The sequence below is a fragment of the Anarhichas minor genome, unplaced genomic scaffold (genome assembly GCF_050575085.1).
Source record: "Anarhichas minor isolate MPS153535 unplaced genomic scaffold, ASM5057508v1 ptg000030l, whole genome shotgun sequence".
NCBI lineage: Eukaryota > Metazoa > Chordata > Actinopteri > Perciformes > Anarhichadidae > Anarhichas > Anarhichas minor.
This window is the reverse complement of record NW_027466476.1, coordinates 3481191-3499841: the sequence shown is the minus strand read 5'-3', so window position 1 is coordinate 3499841 and position 18651 is coordinate 3481191. Positions and strand designations below refer to the sequence as shown.

The window sequence follows — 18651 nt, the reverse complement described above, 5'->3', positions numbered from 1 at the left end:
TCGCTGAAGATACTAAATGTTGAAATTTCACTTATTTTAAAGTAAACCAATATAGCTTTTAGGGACTGTACACAAAATATCATATATAAATATCAGGCAGGGGAGGTTTATGCATTTCTTTCTTTTTGCTGAGGGAATTGCAACCTGACTTTTTTGGAAGACTACAATCTTTATTGAGCTATTTCGTTATTACTTTCCATGAACATATAAGACCTCGTCATTATCGAGTCAGTAATTATGGAGTGGTAACAACACTTATATAATATTTTGATATATTACATAGACAGTATTACTGTTTCAAGTCGAGGGCGAGGGTCCAAATAAAATATACACACACTTTGCATATTTAAAGAGTAAAGCAACCGCACCTCATAGTCCTTATAGCTTTAGTACAACAATACACAAAGTACTGATGTTTTAACCTAAACACCAGATAGAATCTTATAATCCCACAAAAATACAACTTAACATCTGTGTCATGATCTGGGGCATTGCGCTTCCAAGACAGGGGCCGGATGATAAAGGAGGTTCACGTGCTGCACTTGTACCTTCACACCATTCATTTCCAGGTCAGGTGCACCTCTCGCAGTGCTCAGACACCTCATACATCTCTGCAGGCCAGGACCGGCTTATCTCCATACTTATCTCCCAAGTAATAATTCCCACTTAAAGCTGTAGCCTCAAGCAAATGACTGGACAGGACGGGCCCGGGTGGTACACCACTCCCACTCCCGCAGGACTCCTACAGGCTACACGCACAAAACAATGTCTTACTATTTTGGCTCATAAAGCGGCCAAACTCCTAAAACCTGATTTGTACGTGAGCACATACGAAAACAAAGCAAAAAAACATATGGTTTACCTTCCCTAAGGTCTAAAAAGTCAAATGGATTCCTCAACTTTGCCCCTCTGTGTAATCTTGCATGAAGCGTGGGTTGGGGGATTCAGGCGGCATTTGTGAACGTACCCAGCTAAAACAGTCAACTCAATCAAACATTCCCGGTCGACGAGCGCCAGAGAGAAGTCGACCTGAGCTGTACACAAGGCTCTTGTCTGACGCCAAAATACTCTCCCCAGACCCCAGAAATTCCCTGAGAATGAAAAAGTCAAACACGATTTCTTCCAATCAGTGAGAAAATAACAGAAGGGCAGTTTATAGTGCACAAAAAGAAGACAACAGGCTCTCTGAGTGAAATGTTTTAAAACTCCTCCATCACCCTCTGGTTATGGTTTGGGACGGTTGTGGCCTGCAGATTTGGCATGAAGAGATATCATGTACGTCTTTAATCTATTCTGCTATTGAAACATGTGACTATCTTACCCCACTTAAGAAGATCACCACAAACCCCTCATGTTTTGGACTGTAAATTACAACTCTGATGTCATGCTAGAGCATAAGAACATCACATTACTCCATTTCAAGCATGCACAGATGTAACTGACGACCAAATCCAACCAGATTAATCACAAACCGTGCTATTTTTGGTAAGATACTGATTATTTAGATCTAATGTTTGGAAATATTTAAACACACAAAAGCACAGACTCAAAGCCTGCATGTCTAAGCATACATACAAACACACAAACCACCCGTGAACACTCAATCGTTGCCAGTGGTGTGTCTTTGAGCAGGAGACCACAGGAATTGTTTATCACTGCGAATCAGAGGGACTAATCAGAAGCAGGCTGCTTCTTCTTGAACCTGTGCGAGGTCGAGATGTTTCCTCGTCCCACACTGAGAGACTTACGTGCCACGGCATGACCTAAAACCCTCTCCTCCTCCCGAGTACTTCGCCCAAACCTGGTCCCAGCTCCACATCCAAAAGGGACACTCTGTGATGTTCTGCTGTCCCAGCGAGACAACAAAGATCCATGCTGTGGGTAGCAGAACGCAGAGAACCATGCCTTACTCAAGACAAATGTTCCCTTTCGTCCTGCTTTATTTATCCCACCCTTCATCTTAATAATTAGCAGATAATGCATATTCTTTCCACTCTTTTGCTCTCAGCCATTCTTCAGTATATCAAAGACGAAAACAAATAATTATGGGAAATAGATTTCTTTCTTTTTTTTTAAAGCAGAGAGAAGGGAACACAATGCGATTGCTAGACAAAGTAAGAGTTTCCATTAACATTTGCCAAAGTACCATTAAATGTTATGGGCACATCAAGGCCCACAGAACATGTTGGTCAGCACAGTGGGAGTATGACATCTTATACTGTGCAGGGCCTCATTCTGGACCATGCAGACAGCTTCAAAAGAACTTAACCGTCAGGAAAAACAGTCTGCAGGCCTTAACCACACGGCAAAAGCACCACCAGATAAATGTTGAACTGACTTACCCTTTGGGGGTGATGTAACGCTTGATGTATTATAGTTAGTTATGCAACATTTCTTTGATGCAAACAACAACAAGCTGATCATAATATCCAGTCGAGACCAAATGCTGTTAACAGAGAGAAACAGGCCGACTTCTGCAGAAATAACGATGCAGAGCCACTGTGATAGAAGTGATGGACCTCTGTTGCCCATGAGGGATGTTTCAAAGACACTCGAAGGCTTGTCAGTGCAGTTTATTACTTCCTTGAAATATCTGTAAAAGAGGAACCATTGAGCAAAAGAAAACTGCTTAAGAGCTAGGGGTGTAAATCTCTTTTAATGCTGCTGATCCCTGTGTTAGTGCCGCTTCCAGAAACCGCTCGCTGTTCCTCCTTCCCTACGGTTCCCTCATTACGCATCATCTCGGAGAAATGGCTACCTTTCCACTTCGCCTTCTCAAATATTGCAAAGTATAAGCGGTATTCTAAGTTATAACTGCAGGGGCTATGTCTGCCAAGAGTCTGTCGCTTATACTTTGCCGCCCACCCCCCTCTTTATTTCTGTGGCTGTTCTGTAGCCAAAGTTGTGACATGCAGAGGCAGGCTGTTGTCGTATAAACTGGATATTTGTGATACCACAGGAACATCTTACAGTGGAGTCTGATGGCTACTGAATGACTAACGTTTCTAGTCGACATTGATTAAGGAATCCTCACTTTGACGGAGAAACTGTGTTTTTTTCCCTGTGTATTTTCTTCCAGTAAGGATAGATTTTGACAAGAGCCCTGAAGCCCTCCATCTCTCCCCCAGGTTAGGTTAGTTCCTGGTGGGATGTTTTTGTGCAGAGAGGCCACTTCTCTTTCTTATCTTCCTGTCATCTCTGTGGGACGGCAGGGCACGACTCCTTCTCTGGCTCCAGAACCACAGGCTTCCCCTGGACACCAAACCGCCGCTCCACACTAGATGTACTCTTTGAGAGGGTGGTTGTTTAGGGTGTGTCAGAGCGTATTAGAGCCAGAATGTGTGAAAGAACCAGAGCTGGGCAATAGACTATTTGCAAAATACATTTTTATGGGTTCTTTTGCTCGTCTTAAGTGCCAGCGGTGCGGGGGGGGGGGGGGATTTCCCACATGAGCCAGAGCAGGCCGACAGAACATTTGGACAATCACAAGGAAGTAGCCCATGAGAAGGTCTTTTTGTGATGGACAGCTTAACACTGTCTGAATATTTCTGATTTGGTAAACCACAGCCCACTGCTATTTGGAGATGGATAAAATAAATGACACTAAACTAAATTCATACAGCCATTATTCTTGGGAGGAAGTTGGTACTTGTGTATAAATATCATATTTCTACCCACAAAATCAGTTCCCAAACTAGTGCAGCCCTGTCAGATGAACTCTAGTACCCTTTCAGTGACATCAGTTTTAGAAGTGATATTATTGATGAAGTGAACTATTATTGATACAACAGTGGTTGTTATAATATTTGGCCATTTATTTGCTACTTTTAGCTATTGAGGCCATTTATTTATTAGCTATTTAAACTGTGTATCCATTACCTTCAGCTAACTGTTTATTACTTTTAGGGTACATCTAACCATTTAAACAGTTTTTTACTTTTAGCTTACTATTTCAACTGCATATTGATTACTTTTACCTAACAGCTAACTATTTCAACCGCTTATTTATTAATTTTATCTAACTTTTTCAACTGTTTATCCTTTCAGGATGCACCGATCCAACTCTTTTAGTCCCGATACTGATACCTGGGTTCAGGGTATCGTCTGATATCGAGTACAGATCCGATACCAGAGTTTAATTTACAAGATGCCTCAATGTGTGGCAGTGACTGGGATCATTCTTTAATGTGTCAGGCAACAGATGGCTAGACTTAAACGTTAGTTTTCAAAACTTTGACATATAGATATATATTTGCTGAATTGTTTTTATATACTAAATATATAATATTCTGGAATTAAAAAAAAGATCCAGCTATTTTGAGTCAGTATTTGCCCGATATCCGATCTCGGTTTCGGTGCATCCCTGTTAGGTTTTGATATTTCAACTGTTTGTCTATTACTTTCAGTTAACTAATTCAACAATTCTTCGATTACTTTTAGCTCACAATTCTACCTCCTCTGTTACTAGTTTTCACAGAGGGCCAACTCTTAGTCGCAATATATGGTGTTCACGTGTTGTAGCAGTATTTTTTGTTAAATCAAATTGTTATTTCTATTTTCCCAAATTACTTGAGCTTCTGCAATATATTTACACGCACCCACTGAAGTACTGAAGCACCTGAAGTACCCCCTGGGCACAGGTACCCCTGGTTGTGAATCACCGACCATTAACACCGTTTACTGCCAGTAATGATGACTCATTAGTTGCCCTAAATACACTCAATATTTACTCAAATACATGCCAATAGAAGTATATATAGATAGCATGACATTACACAATTTGAAAAGGAGACAGAAAGCATTAGTCTTTCCTATGTATGGGTTGTGGTGAGGCTAAAACCTATAATAAAACCATGAATGGCAGCATGTGTGTAAATAGTCCCTAACATAGACATACTTGTGGGCAATAAGAAAAACATACAGTGCGTACTGAGGCGCTGAACCTGCATACAGCTTGGAGAATCTTCATAAGGATTATGGTTAATGTACTTATAATATTCATCGCAAAGGCCCAAGCGTGTCTTGCCACTGTCTTTGAAGACGCTGAGGCTTCTTCCAAGCAACACCGACCTTCATGTTTATGTTGTGGGGGGGGGAAAAAGTTTCAGCTTAAATAAGCCGGAACCCTCAAGAGGAACAGATAGAAATTCCTGCTCTGTCAGACAGAACAAGGCTGTAAGTGCTGTAATAATTTTTCGAACATGGAAGCCATAAAGAGATGCTGATGCCAGAGAGCGTGCTGCGACCCTGCCGACCTTGCGCCTGCTGCCTGGCCTCTGGTTAGTGTAAAGTCAGCATCCAGCTGAACGCTACCAGAGGCCTTTATGTGTACGTGTGATGTTTCCAAGGAGAGATGGTCCAATTAATCTGATTATAGTTGCAAATCCTCCGACATGTGTAGGCCTGTCAGCGACCATGTGCAGTACAGATGTGTGTCCATGTGTGTGTAAGCATGTATGTACGTGTGTATCAGATCATCTGTACACAGAGGCTCCATGTATATGCACAAAATCTGAATCTTGGCAGAAAATATATATCCCACAAGGTTTATGAAATATCTTGAGAAACAACATTCATCAATCTGATAAATGGAAATAGGTCTTTCCAGTAAAAAGCGGTTGCCAGGTAGCTGTAACTGTATGCGAACACACACATGGGTGAGTGGTCCTTCCTCGGAAGTCAGACAGCGACTGTTAAAAGTACCTGAAATGAAACACCGGGTGAAATAGTAAACCATATGTCAAAGCTTTCGCGGTCTGTTTAAAAACACAACACCCAAGCACTTAAGGGTTTTAAACAGCCACTTTTCATTGGCATGGTTATGAATATGCCTATTCTGAGGGTGATCCTTTCGTTTTCAAGCCAGAGATCTGAGGCAGTCACAGCTCGCCGTATGTTTGTGCCACTGACTGCAGCCTGCGCGCTGAGGGGCGGGAGGAAGTGGAACGAGGAGCTGACAGACAGGGCCTGATACTGCACTTCCACCACAGGCCAATCCCCAGCTAACCCCTGTGCTGACAGCCAGGATGTAGCACTCATCCACAGGCCACAGCCCAGGCTCTGGGGCCCAGAAAAAGGAGAGCATGGAGAGCAGGGAGAAGGCCGGTCTGCTGATGATAGAAAGGAGGAGGGAGGGGGGGGGGGGGGTTGGCTGGTGGTTTGGGTGGCACGCACCGCTTTCTGCCTCCAGAGCAGCAAGACCAAGAGGAGAATCCACAGACTGTGTCGCCTGCCAACAGCATGTCCAATGCTTGGCCGAGTGACAGACCCACTACACACACACAAGCAAGAGGGCACGCTACACACACATATGGCTGCACACATGCAAGCACATTCACACAGGAATGCAAAAAAAACACGATTGAATGCAAAGCGAGGCTGGAACCTATAGGATAGCATATGATAAACATGCTGTATTGAGAAACTGCAAAAACACAGACTTGAAGACACACTCACACCACAAACGCTCAAAAGTGGTTGATGGTTACTTTACAGATTAAAGTTTTAAAGTGAGACCATCCAACACAGACATAACAGATGACATTGTACTTCACTGACAGAGTGCTATTGCTGACAGTACAAGTCATGCGAAACATTCGTCTTGAAAATTGCACAGGCAGAACTAACATTTTGTGTAGCTTAACCTCCCATTCTACAGATGTAATTGATTGATATTTGTTGCTAGACAGAGTCTTAGAAGAACCAAAGACGTTGGGTCAATAAATAACGTAGTCCTAGTCGGTGTTGTGCAAAAGCACAGTGGAGTGATGAAGGTTGAGAGGCCACCGGTGACCCCGGCTGCACGCTGCGAGAGGGCTCCGCTCAGAGCCAGAGCTGTCTCTCCAGCTGGGATCACAACACAACGTTGGAGCTCTGGTTTCAGAGCACAACTCTGGCCCGGGGCTGGCGCTCCCCTGTGAGGCTGGGCCTGCAGGGCCGGCGTTAAGGCAGACAGACACCCTAGGGGTCAGTCAACCCACCTACTCTCAGTAGGAGGCAGCGACGAGCATAGAGGCCAAAGACTGATTGGAGCTGCCTCAGACCAAAGCGTTGCTATTTTAACTGCTGAGTCTGGGTTCGCACCAAGCCTCAGTCTACTACAGCTATTTCTGTTCAATGGGGTTTCCAGTGAACTGGCCCCAGAGGCAGATTCTGTGCATAAATAATGTGCTATGAGGCTGTGAGGTTGAATCAAACAATACAATCGGCGAGAGGAGAAAATGTAGATGAATGGAGCAAACAACTCAGCCTTCAAATGCAGCAACGCATTTTTCTTCTCAAGGCAACCGAATAGAAATTTCCATCTTGAGAGCACTCCGAAATCACACATGCACAAAAAACATTTTGAAGAATCTTAATGTTTTATCCCCTTATCCATCCATTTCATAGACACCAGATCATTTTGCAGCGTTCATGATTCATGGAATTTCCAGAGAAGCAGCTTTCTGGGAAACATTAATATCCAACCGGCAGAAGAAAAGGTAAAGGGAGAGGAGGAGGGATCGGGGGGGGGGGGGGGGGGGGGTGCAGCAGGGGGGTGAGGTACAGATGAACAGTATCAGCGCATGGGTACCTGATGATAAAATGCCTCTTCTATTGCAACTCCTTCCAACCCCCCTTGTGCACGGTTTGCTCTACTGTTAGCCACCGTTTTATGCAGAACATGACGTCTGTGTTACAGCTGTCCTACGGAACGCTAGTGGTGGGTGTCTGGATAAGAGTCCAAGATGGACAGTCATCTGCTGTCCGCACACACTCCTCTGTCATCACGGCTGCACTGCAGAGACTCCACATCTGCGTTGCCTTACACCGCTTAGCCCTGCTCTTACCAAGCCCCCCCCCCCCCCCCCCATCATCATCTCTGCCTCCCTCCCACGTCTCCACTCCCCCATCAGGATCATCCAAATATTTCCCCTCGCTGCTTTTTGAAGCTTCCATGGGTCAAGCGACCTCATGCACAAATCACGCTGGCTTGCCGTGGGGGGGCGTCAGAGAAGAGGAGAGTGAGTCAGATGCATGGAAACCCAATCTGCACTGTTTTCATACGGGGTTACTCTCCTCGCCAAGACAGCCATCACCAATCAGCGGTTGGTTCTAAACAGCGAGTTTGGGGAGCTCTCACTGTAGATGCCGGTCCTGGCAGCTGATTTCAACCATATTCCCCAGCCACGCCAGCGGGAAGAGGCGGAGAGTAAATTCAGAAAGCCTGACAGCCTGCAACGGTTTAACATGGGGGGTTAGTCCCAAATACATAGCTCTGGATTTATGTTGATGGATGGATAACCAAATCCATCTCATTGTTTGCAATAAAACATAGATGTTAGTTTTTACACCGTGACACCACACTTGCTATGGCGCTGAATTATGATCTGCTGCAAGAGAGACAAATTTCAGTCAGCCACCAGTTTTGGAGCTCACATCTTTTCAGATGCAAGGGAGAAAAATAATAAACTCAAATACACAAGGATAATAAAGGACTCAAGTCAGCTCTACAGTGTGTAGGCACAGGAGGTTCAATAACTAATGCAGAACTTTCATAAGCCCTCGAACCAGGCTGGTAAACAGGACAGACAGAGCGGGATGAGCCAGTGTGGCGCTTCCCTCCCACCTGCAGGGCACACCAGCTCCGGGTGAGAGGAGATGCTGGGCAGGAATCTGCAAGTGCTGGTTAAAGTAATCACATTGGTTTCACTGCATCTGATCTGCAGTCTAACAGACTTCCAAACAGTTGAATGAGTAAATAAAGTGCCCCAGGGGACTCCCGCTGGAGATGGATTACCACAAGAGTGCACACACAAAAGGAGCTGAAGCCCCACAACCCCGATGTGAGCCGCAGACAAAAGCCTAGCGTTGGACCTCGACCAGGGAACCGGCAAACTTTATTAATCTCATCCTAGACTGAACCTCCTGCTTATTGCAACCCATGCACTCACAGACAGTCACATGCTCTGCCGTGAGCAGGTCACAAAATGACTGTGCATGTGTGGGCGCATCTGCGATTGGAAGGCAAAAAGCGGGTGAACATATGTGTTCGAACACAAGACGGTGTATTCACGATCGTGTGCATTTGCTTGAGCACACACTTCAACATACTGTAGATGCACAAATTGTGTGCCTGTGTGCGCATGAGTGTGTATGCGTCCGCTCGAGTGCATAGACCACATAGGATGAGTCTCATGCTCACTTGGCTGTGGAGGCCGGGGTCTGAAGGGCCGTGGCATTCGGCAGCCCCATCCCACCCCGGCCCCATTCTTCCCTATTTCTGGGTCCGACACAAATAAAAGGATTAGGAGCCCCCGTTTCCGTCAGACCCTCCATTGAAGACAAAGCTGCGAGCAGCTTAGTGTCACACTTAATGATAAAAGTGCAAATCTCTGTCAGTCACTTTGGGCAGGAATACCGGTATTTGGGGGCTAATCTCATTTGATGAAGATTAAAAGAGGTAGGAAAAAAAAAAAAGATAAAGAAATGTGTATCTGTACAAAAATCTATAGTGCTGAAATTTAGACATGTAACTAAGATGAGGTGCTGAGCTATATCTTTAAGATACAGACAGCAAATGTGAGGCAGAGGAGAGAGCTTAGATTAGAGACAAAGAAAGCAGCAGAGAGAGGAAGCAAGTGCACACACACACACACACACACACACACACACACACGTCCACACCCTCATAAAAACCTGGGGTGTATGTAGACAAACACACTGCTCTGCCCATTCCCATGTAGAGCTAGAATGTGTGACGTGAGTGTGAGAGTAAGCCTTGGGCACACAACAGTCTGAATGCAGCACTTGCCACTATGATGCCAGCCCTCTCTAGTGTATCTGTGAAAAGCCTAGTGTTGGAAAAACATTCCAGAGTGGGATCACATATACATAGCTGGGGCCAGCAAGCAATACTGCGAGCCAGCAGCGGAGGCCATGTCTCAATTTCTCATGCACGTTCGACCAGGCTGCCTGGAAGACACAAGCCGGGGCTATTTCCAAACTACAGGAGCAGAATGAGACAATGAGAAATATGAAAATGTCATTAAAAATACAAGAAACGAGCGGGAATAATTCTGCGAATGTTACACTTTCACACACACCGTAAATTATATTTGAAATGAATAATTTCAGCGCAGCAAAAATCCAGCGAGTAAAGAAATGCTCATTCTTCCGATTTAAACACGTAATCTGGCAAATTGAAATTGAAAACATTTGCTGAGTGTGTGTATTCCTCGGCTGGCTACTTTAAGAAAGCTATAACAGTATTTCACAGATTTAGCCAAAATCTAATTTGTAAATTGCATTTAATGGTTTGTGGTTGCTTTCCTTTTTGTTATGAAGAGTTGTCATGCTGTGAAAATAAACCTGAAGGCTCGTGGACTTGGAGCCAGTAATGAAAATCACTACATTGCCGAGCCGAGGGCTTTCTCTCCACCGTCACTGATTAGTATTCCCGATTGACTGACATGTCCCACTGGCTGCCTAACAGCCGGCTTTAGGAGATGAGGTTAAATTGTGGCTACCAACAAATTGCATGCTTGAGTTCCTCTGCACCCCTCTGCTATCATCCAGTGTAATGTGAGCACACCAGGCAGATCCCTCTGCAGATCCTTCTCCTCCCCTGCACTACAGCTCCCCCACACAAAGCCACAGAGACCTCTTTCCACATCCCTCGCCACCAGTCTGGCCTCTAAAGTGGTGATGGGCATTACCGTGGCTGAGCCTCTGTGGCTTCCCAGAGCATCCTGCAAAGTGCTTTGTGTTCCAGCTGCTGCTACATACACAGTCATACACACTAGTATGCTTATAGCTCCACACACACACACACACACACACACACACGCTCATACTGCTCTCACTCATTTCTACTAAAACACAGAAATGCCTTTAAAATACAAACCTTTATGAAATCCCCCGATTTCATAACATAATACTTTACTTTACTGACAGCCTCACAAAAAACATGAAGTGAATATAAACAGAAGGCTATTGAAGCTTGCATAGATGTAGATGGTGCACAATTTATAACAGCACAATCCATATATACAAGGGTTCATGTAAAACGATACGTTGAAATCAAATATTTATCACTCAAGAGCTATTTGTGGGAACCGGAAAGGACAAAAAACTGAGAATTCAAGTTGTAGCAAGTGATGCAAATAAATATCACTCCAACAGGTCCTTTAACGGGTCTAAATATGCTGGGGTGGGGTGGGGTGGGGGGGACAGTTAGCATGAGATGACAGATGATGCATCCTAGTATGCTGCTGGGACAGGCCGAGCCATGTTGACATAAAACCCAATACTTCCTTACAGAGGAACGGGGCCAGCTTCAGCTAGCTCCTTGCCGAGCACTAAAAACCCCAGCAAGCTGAAGCAATATTATCTGGCTTAGTGTTTCTAACATTAGATTTGTCTCTCTGTAGAGGTCCTTCTTTTATTTACCCAAGAGCAGTGGCTAAAGACACATTTTTACCCTTTTTAGGGAGAAATAAAAAAAAGAAAAAGAAAAAGTATAGCAGAAAGTTAGAATGGCTTGCACAAAGAAACGTGCACCCGCATATCAGAGCTGCTCCTGAAATACTTTAGAAGAACTGAGGACAGTCTTTAATTAACTGCAAAACTACCCAGCTGGGTTGACAACACAAAGTACATCCTAGTTGTTGTTTTTTTTTTTGTTGTTTTTTTGGGGTGTGCGTATGAGCGTTCACAAAGTGCCAGGCCACGCGGGAGTGCCCTAGAATGAGTAAAACACACACTCGGTGAGCTAACACAGAAACCCAGCCGTCAGCATCTATCCGGCACACACTGCTGCAGAGTCCCAAGCATGGCTAATTAAAAAACAACAATTTCACAGGAGGGCACTCCAAACATTTCTAAAAAAGCACCTCTCAGCACACCGGGGGATCGTCCAGCGTACATGGGAGGTGAGACAGGTTCTGGGAGCTCTGCTTTTATGGCCTCATCACCGCTGTGTTTTTCTACTACTACCGTGACCTGAATTTAATTTTGCTTACGGCACGTGAATTAGAAAATTTGGGGAAAAAATCTGCATGCCGATGTATCTAAAATAACATTTTGCAAGAAAGTAAAAGTTTACAGAGCAAGGAGAAGAAGAAGAAGAAAAAATCCACGGTGAAATGCTAAGTTTAGACATCAGCAGGACCCAGAAGCAGACAGCGTGGTGTAAAATACAGTTCAGTTAATGTTATGTTTTGTAGATGGAGCCCATGGCAGTTTCTAACAAGTCAGTCCATTACAGGGGTGTTGTCCAACACTTTGGTCAAGTGATAGGCCTTATTACATGGCTCCTTTCAAAGCATCTGCTCGGTTGGAGGAAAGGTCTCCCTGGGGGAAAAGATCTCCCTCCTCCTAATGATGTATAATTGACCTCCAAACACCAGGGCACAGCAAACTCTCTCGGGGTGGTGTAATTCCACTCTACCTTTTACATACCGCCCGTCTCGTTCAAGCTTGTTCCTCCTCTGCGGCTATGGCCCCCGTCCAACTGACAGCTCTGCCTTTTTGCCTTCAATTATATCAAACTCCTTCTGAAATATTCTTGCAAAAGGCAGCGCTATACTGCTGTATTTCTCCTCCTCTGAAATATATCAAATTCTATTTCCCCTCCTCTGGAAAACATGCACGACAATCTGTACGTGTGGGATTGTTCCGGACCCTGCATCTTAAAACCCGTCAAAAATATTCCTTATTCACAAATTTTGTATCAAGACAGGGACGATAAATACAGGGCAGCTGCTTGGCATAAAAAGAGGCCAATCTAATCCAATCTTGTTACTATATAATTGCACTATATGGAGCAAGATGTGTTGAACTGTGTTGGTGGGAGTTTTAATAACACAGTACACAATTGTTTTCCCCCGTCTGCACTTAAACCTGTTCCAAAGGTGCAGAAATAAGACTGCTTGCCAATTCCTTGATTTATTATAGCTAGTGAGAGCTGATTACGGGGCATGAATCAGTTGCTATAGGAATGTAATTAGGCACGAAGACCTCTGTAAGGGAAGGAGCTCTCTACACAGCCCAAAGCAGTTTGTGGGCTGACAAATGCATCTTAAATGGGTGTCATAAAAGTCAAAAAGGTGCCAATTACATCTCTAAGTATCCCATCAATGCACATAGAATAAACAAAAAAAGGGATACTTCTGTCTATGTGAGGAGGGACCCTCCAGCTAGCATTTAACCTGGGAGGGGTAAACATTTTTTAAGAAAAGATAAGTGCGGGAAGGAGGGTGAAAAATTAAAAGATGTGATGAATAACAGTGTGTGAGAGCAGGACGTTGCCCAGCAGGTTGCTGTGTTTGGCTGGGGTGAGCGGACTTGCCACACAAGCTCACAGCATTCAGAGCGAAGCACAGAAACGGGGGAAATGGTCAGCTGTGCACCAAATATGGTGCTTCAAAGGCACATCACAAACTAAATGCCAGGAAAGAGTATCATTTGGAGGCAAAAGAGATCTGCCTGTGTGTGTTTATGTCTGTCTTCTTCTCTTTACACACAAAAAAACAACTACAAATGGAGAGCGCTGTATAACAGGCATGAGAAAGAGATCCTTCTCCCTGCCGGACAGTCTCAGCTTGCAGCCACCTCTGAGCCGTGACGCCGTGGCTCTGGTCTGGTATCCCAGAGTTACTGCTATGAATTTTCCATTGTTATCAGGCGACTACACTGCCGTCACAAAGCTGGATGAATGGCACGCACGGCTATAGATGTAACTCTTTGTTGCTCGCGAGGTATCTAGCAGAGAGCCATAATGTCCTGGTAATCGAAGTAGAATTGTTAAACAGGCCGGACACAAAAAGCTGAAAATGTAGTGACAAGCATGAAAAGCGCTCATGCGATGAGAAACACAGGGCACCCCGGGGTCCTCGCAGGCCAAACAGCATTGTTGCTTCTGTTACTATATCTGCCATCGCTGCTGATTTTATGTGATCATTTTCTAATTCAATTTACTAATTTATCCTACTCCATGGCTAATGGCTGCCATGCTACTGCCTGTCACAGGCCCAATATAAAATGTGAAAATGTATTGTAATTACCTATAAAGCAAAAAGCACAAGGGGGCAATTCCTAAATTATTTCAATTTATCTATAATTACTGGAATTATTATTTTAGTGGCTGTAATATTAATAAGTATGTTTGCTTTTTATTGTGTTGCTGTGAATTTGACAGAATAAATGATCAAATTAACAATCTGGATTTAATCACAGTAGTCTGCTGTTTTAACCAAACTCCAGCATTTAAACCAAAAATAAGTTCGATTTCTTTCTTTTTTTTTAACGGTGAAACTTGTAATTTACTGGATAATGTAACACTACATTTTGAATGGCTTTACAATTGTGTGCGTGTGTTTGTGTATACTTGAGTCGCGCGTGCGCAAATGCTGAAACTTCTAATTATGAACTTACTACTTATTAAATCTACATTAGGGCATTTAGCTTGCAGGTATAACTGACATAAAAAGCGCAAGTTGTTTTTCATTAAACCGTTAAATTGTTGCCATGTCTCATATACCGGATGCAAAAAACACGTCATATCCAATACAAATTAAATCACCTGAAATTAAATAAAAATAGCATAAAATTAAATGAAAACACGACTGATTGAAAACGTAAAATAAATAAAAACAAAATTTGAAAATATTATATTTCAGGCAAATCGAGGCATCAGACCGACAGAAAAAAGTGAATTTGGGCCGATCGGAAAATAAATCTACAGTGCGTGGTGGATTCTCACTCAATGAAGAAACCCACAGAAATTATACTTTCCATATTTTGAATGAATCTGAAGCGGCTGATGACGACGAGGAAATGCCACATGATGCAACCGCCTGCACATTATCGGGCCTGCGTTGCATCACATCTCTTTTTGTTAGAAATGCGCTCGTTCCGCAGACACGAATGCGTGGAAACACCACCGTGGGCCACCGTGACAATAGGAAAGCCGAGCATATGACAATAATATATGACCGCGAATGCCGAGCGTCCACCAGCCAGTGTGAGCACTCTGCTGCGGACATTTCCATGTCTCACTCATAACTCAAAATGTTTGAGCGAGCTCACAAAAAGCTCAGATTTCATTCCACTCGCTCTTGTTGGTTTTATAATGCAGTCTCAAGCAGGTCGTTTGAACTCCGGCAGAGCAAATAATGACATCAGTTTAATACATATTCATGTTGATAGATATGTTTGTTAAATCTTATAGAATTCAAATAGAACTTCACATTAGCTGAACGACTGTATTTTGGCACTGTGACTGACACACTGACACACACACACACACACACACACACACACACAAGGCCTCCTGGCCAACCAAAACCATCACGGTGTCTTTTTTTCTTATTATTCTTCTTCTTTTAAACCATTGAAGCAATTTGAAGAAACGCAGAAAAAAGGTGGGAGAGCAGAGCTTTTTCTTTTTTTTTTCTCAGAGGATTGTGCTTACTGTTGGTAGTCGTGTTTGCAGTAAAGTTTCCTTTCTCTGAAGTAACAGCTGGTGGTGAGAGGCTGTTGACACACGGTGCATTGCAAACAGTCCTCGTGCCACGAGGAATCGTTGACTCTCATCAGGAAGCGGTCGGAGATGGGACGCTGGCATCCTTCACACACGGAGGGATGGTGACAGTCAGTCCCTGGAAAACACGGCAGAGAGGAGTTGGGGCCCGTCAGAAAAGAGAGAAGGCCTGAGTCAAGAGCTGTGCTCTGTGATTAATAACTCTAAAGTGTAAATAAATCAATTGACGTGTGTGTTTTTAATCAAATAAAAAAAAGCATGTTTAAAAGGATGTAATGTCATATTTGTTTCTACAATAAGGGTTGGAGATGACATCATTCAAACCGATTGCACATGCATGAGTCGCATCCTTCACAATTAGATTGAAAATAAGATTTTTCATTATTATCTGTATTTTTTTTTAATCCTGTTTTATGCATTAATATTAACTTTTGATGATCGTAAGCAAAACATCAGTGTGCATGCACAGTCTAGGCTAATGGCATCCAGACCGGGGTAACAGTGTTGTGTTTGACCTGTGCATGTATGGTTCAAAGTGATTCGCTGAGGGTTTTTTTTTTTTTTTTAGGGTAAAAGAAGAAGAAGACTCACCGAGCATGACTCCGAGCGTGGCCTGTCCCGATCGCAGGGGATGGTCTTCGATTTTTATGCCGTCCAGCATGATGCACGTCTCGGACTGTTCTCTCGTGGAGAGGCGCTCCAGTGACACCAGACCTGTTGCAATATCCATAAGAATACGGTCAAACTCGGAACAGGAGAATCCCGGGCACACACCGCTGTCTGGAGGCAGAGCGAGGACGAGGCTGGGACCTGTTGAGAGCGCTCGAGTTCCGCTTGACACACAGCCTGCAGCTCGGAGGACGAAAACTAAAAAAAAATAATAATAATGAGCTTAGATGGAACGCAAAAAAAGCTCGACTCTGATGCTCGCAATAGTTACACGGCAGAGGCAAGTGTAAACCGGCTACACATATCCCCGACGCGTCAGGAGAAGCGTGGAGAGACAGAAAGGAGGCAATAAACGTGGAAAAAAAAAAAAACCCTCTCTCTCAACAGTCACCTGTTATGATTTGAGGACTGAGGAAGCTTTAACTTCTCGTCCTCGAGCCGACGGGAGAAAGCCGGGGATTTCTTCACGGAATAACAGTTTTGTTAAAAAGTGGAGGAAAAAAAAGGAAGCAACACAACTTGACAACAAATCCAAAAATAGGAGGGTGTATGTGTGTATATGTCCCGGCAGTAACTCTTAGGAAGCAGCAGAGACGGTTGGCTGGTTGTGCCCCTGTCGCTGCAAAAGTCTGAGATCGAGATTGAAGCGAGTGGATCCTCCCACTCTTGCATGCATGGCTACACTTTTTTTTCATTCCTCCATTCACTGCGGTTGGGATGCTATTGGAGAGGAGTACAGTGCGCTGCACACAGTCCAATAACAACACACACATGGAAGAAGAGCAGAGAGAAAGCTGGTATTTTACAGACGCCTGCCTTTACACGGAAGCAACAATGCAATGTCATAATAACAATAACAATAATAATAACCCATAACCCTATGGCGACTACTATTACTACTAATAATAACAGATACTAATACACTATAAGAGAATCATTAGGCGTATTATGTCACGGTATTACTGAGAAAACCATTCTATAACGTTATGTTGCCATTTAGCAAACTATACAATCTTGAAGTGAGAGAATAAACATTATATATTTATCATACATTTATATTTATATTTCCGTCAGTATGTGAAAAATACCGATCAGCATCACATGCCTTCCTTGCTCCTTTGTGTATTGTTTCCAGTTGAAGCTGCTGTCCCCTTTCAGCTGATGCACCTGGCGATCAGGGGTGATAACAGCGGTTTGTCCAGCACCACAAACCATGGCTATCCATCTCTGGGTCAGGGAGAAGCCCCAATAATAATAATAATAATAGTAATAATAATACAGGCCTGTCCTGTAATTGTTTTTGCAGGGACACAGCAGCTAAATATGTTAATGAGCCCTCGTGTCAAACCCAATCTGAATACTTAAAAATCCCAAAACAACTAAATGAGCGTTATTTTAAAATGATATATATATATATATATAATAATTAATGAGAGATCAGTACATGTATTTAAGATGGTATCAAGACGTTTGCAAAGGTGTGTTAAATTGAGGCCTGTCTGAAATTGCAGGGCTGCTAAAGGGATTGTGCGCTGCTACTCACGACACGCTGCATGAGCGGCTCATTGTTATCAAGTTCTTTAAATAAGCTATGCACAGACACAGGCAGCGAGACGCACTGAGGACCGGACACATGGGACACACGTCTTAAGGAACCGTATTGTAAAGCAGTGTTGCTATATATGATCAGATAAGCTCATGACAGCCTTCATTTTAATCTTAATAAAAAAGAACTACCTGCTGCTTAATTATACACAATGAAGACATGAAGAGACACGACAGCAACGGTGGTAATAATATTTATTATAACAATAAATTGAGATAATCTTCAGGAAATAAATCTCTCCTATATTTCCAATTACTTATTATATTGAAAGGAATAAAAGAAGGAAACACATTTTTCTGCACATCTCATGCGCAGCGTTTACCTCCCATCCAAAGGCCGAGCTGCTGTTTTTGATGTCTTTTGGGGAGCATCGAGGCGATGACCTGTAGCCCAGTTTAGAAACAGAGAGCGGACTGTTGGCGTTGCCCTCTGCCGTTCACTGGGAGAACAGCTGAAGGTCTCTAAAAGATTCAGAGGAGCAGAACGCAGACAAGAAATGAGTATTTTCACCTATTGTCACAGTTTTTGAATCATACCGCAGGGACATTTAAAACTCAAATAAATATGATATGAATCCTGATTCTATATTTTTTTAGTTACGGACACGTGTAGTACACTTACTCTGTTAAAACCAGAATCAGTATACCTGCCAGTCATGAAGTCATCCACCCCTGGCTGGCTTAGCTGTTTTTGTTTTCTTCTATTTGAGGCACTTCTATCAGCATGGGGTCAATTACCTCCGCCTCACACAAAATTGGATTATTTTACCACTAAGAAGCATTACGAGCTGAGCACTATACAATACAATCAATACATTTTTTTAAAAACATATAGGCTAATATATCACGTGTAA

General features: G+C 43.4%; 1 protein-coding gene across 2 annotated transcripts in view; it reads right to left on the bottom strand.

Annotated features, from left to right (window-relative positions):
- The window catches only part of lmx1bb (LIM homeobox transcription factor 1, beta b), a 43475-nt gene extending 26483 nt beyond the window's left edge, over positions 1 to 16992 (bottom strand). For both annotated transcript variants that reach the window (XM_076104960.1, XM_076104961.1), the window contains exons 1-2: positions 16115 to 16992; positions 15455 to 15641 (exon numbers count right to left, since the gene is read on the bottom strand). In XM_076104960.1, coding sequence (XP_075961075.1) covers positions 15455 to 15641; positions 16115 to 16253 — 326 coding nt within the window. In that variant the 5' untranslated portion in view covers positions 16254 to 16992. The remainder of the gene's footprint in view (positions 1 to 15454; positions 15642 to 16114) is intronic.
- Between the last annotated feature and the right edge of the window lie 1659 nt (positions 16993 to 18651).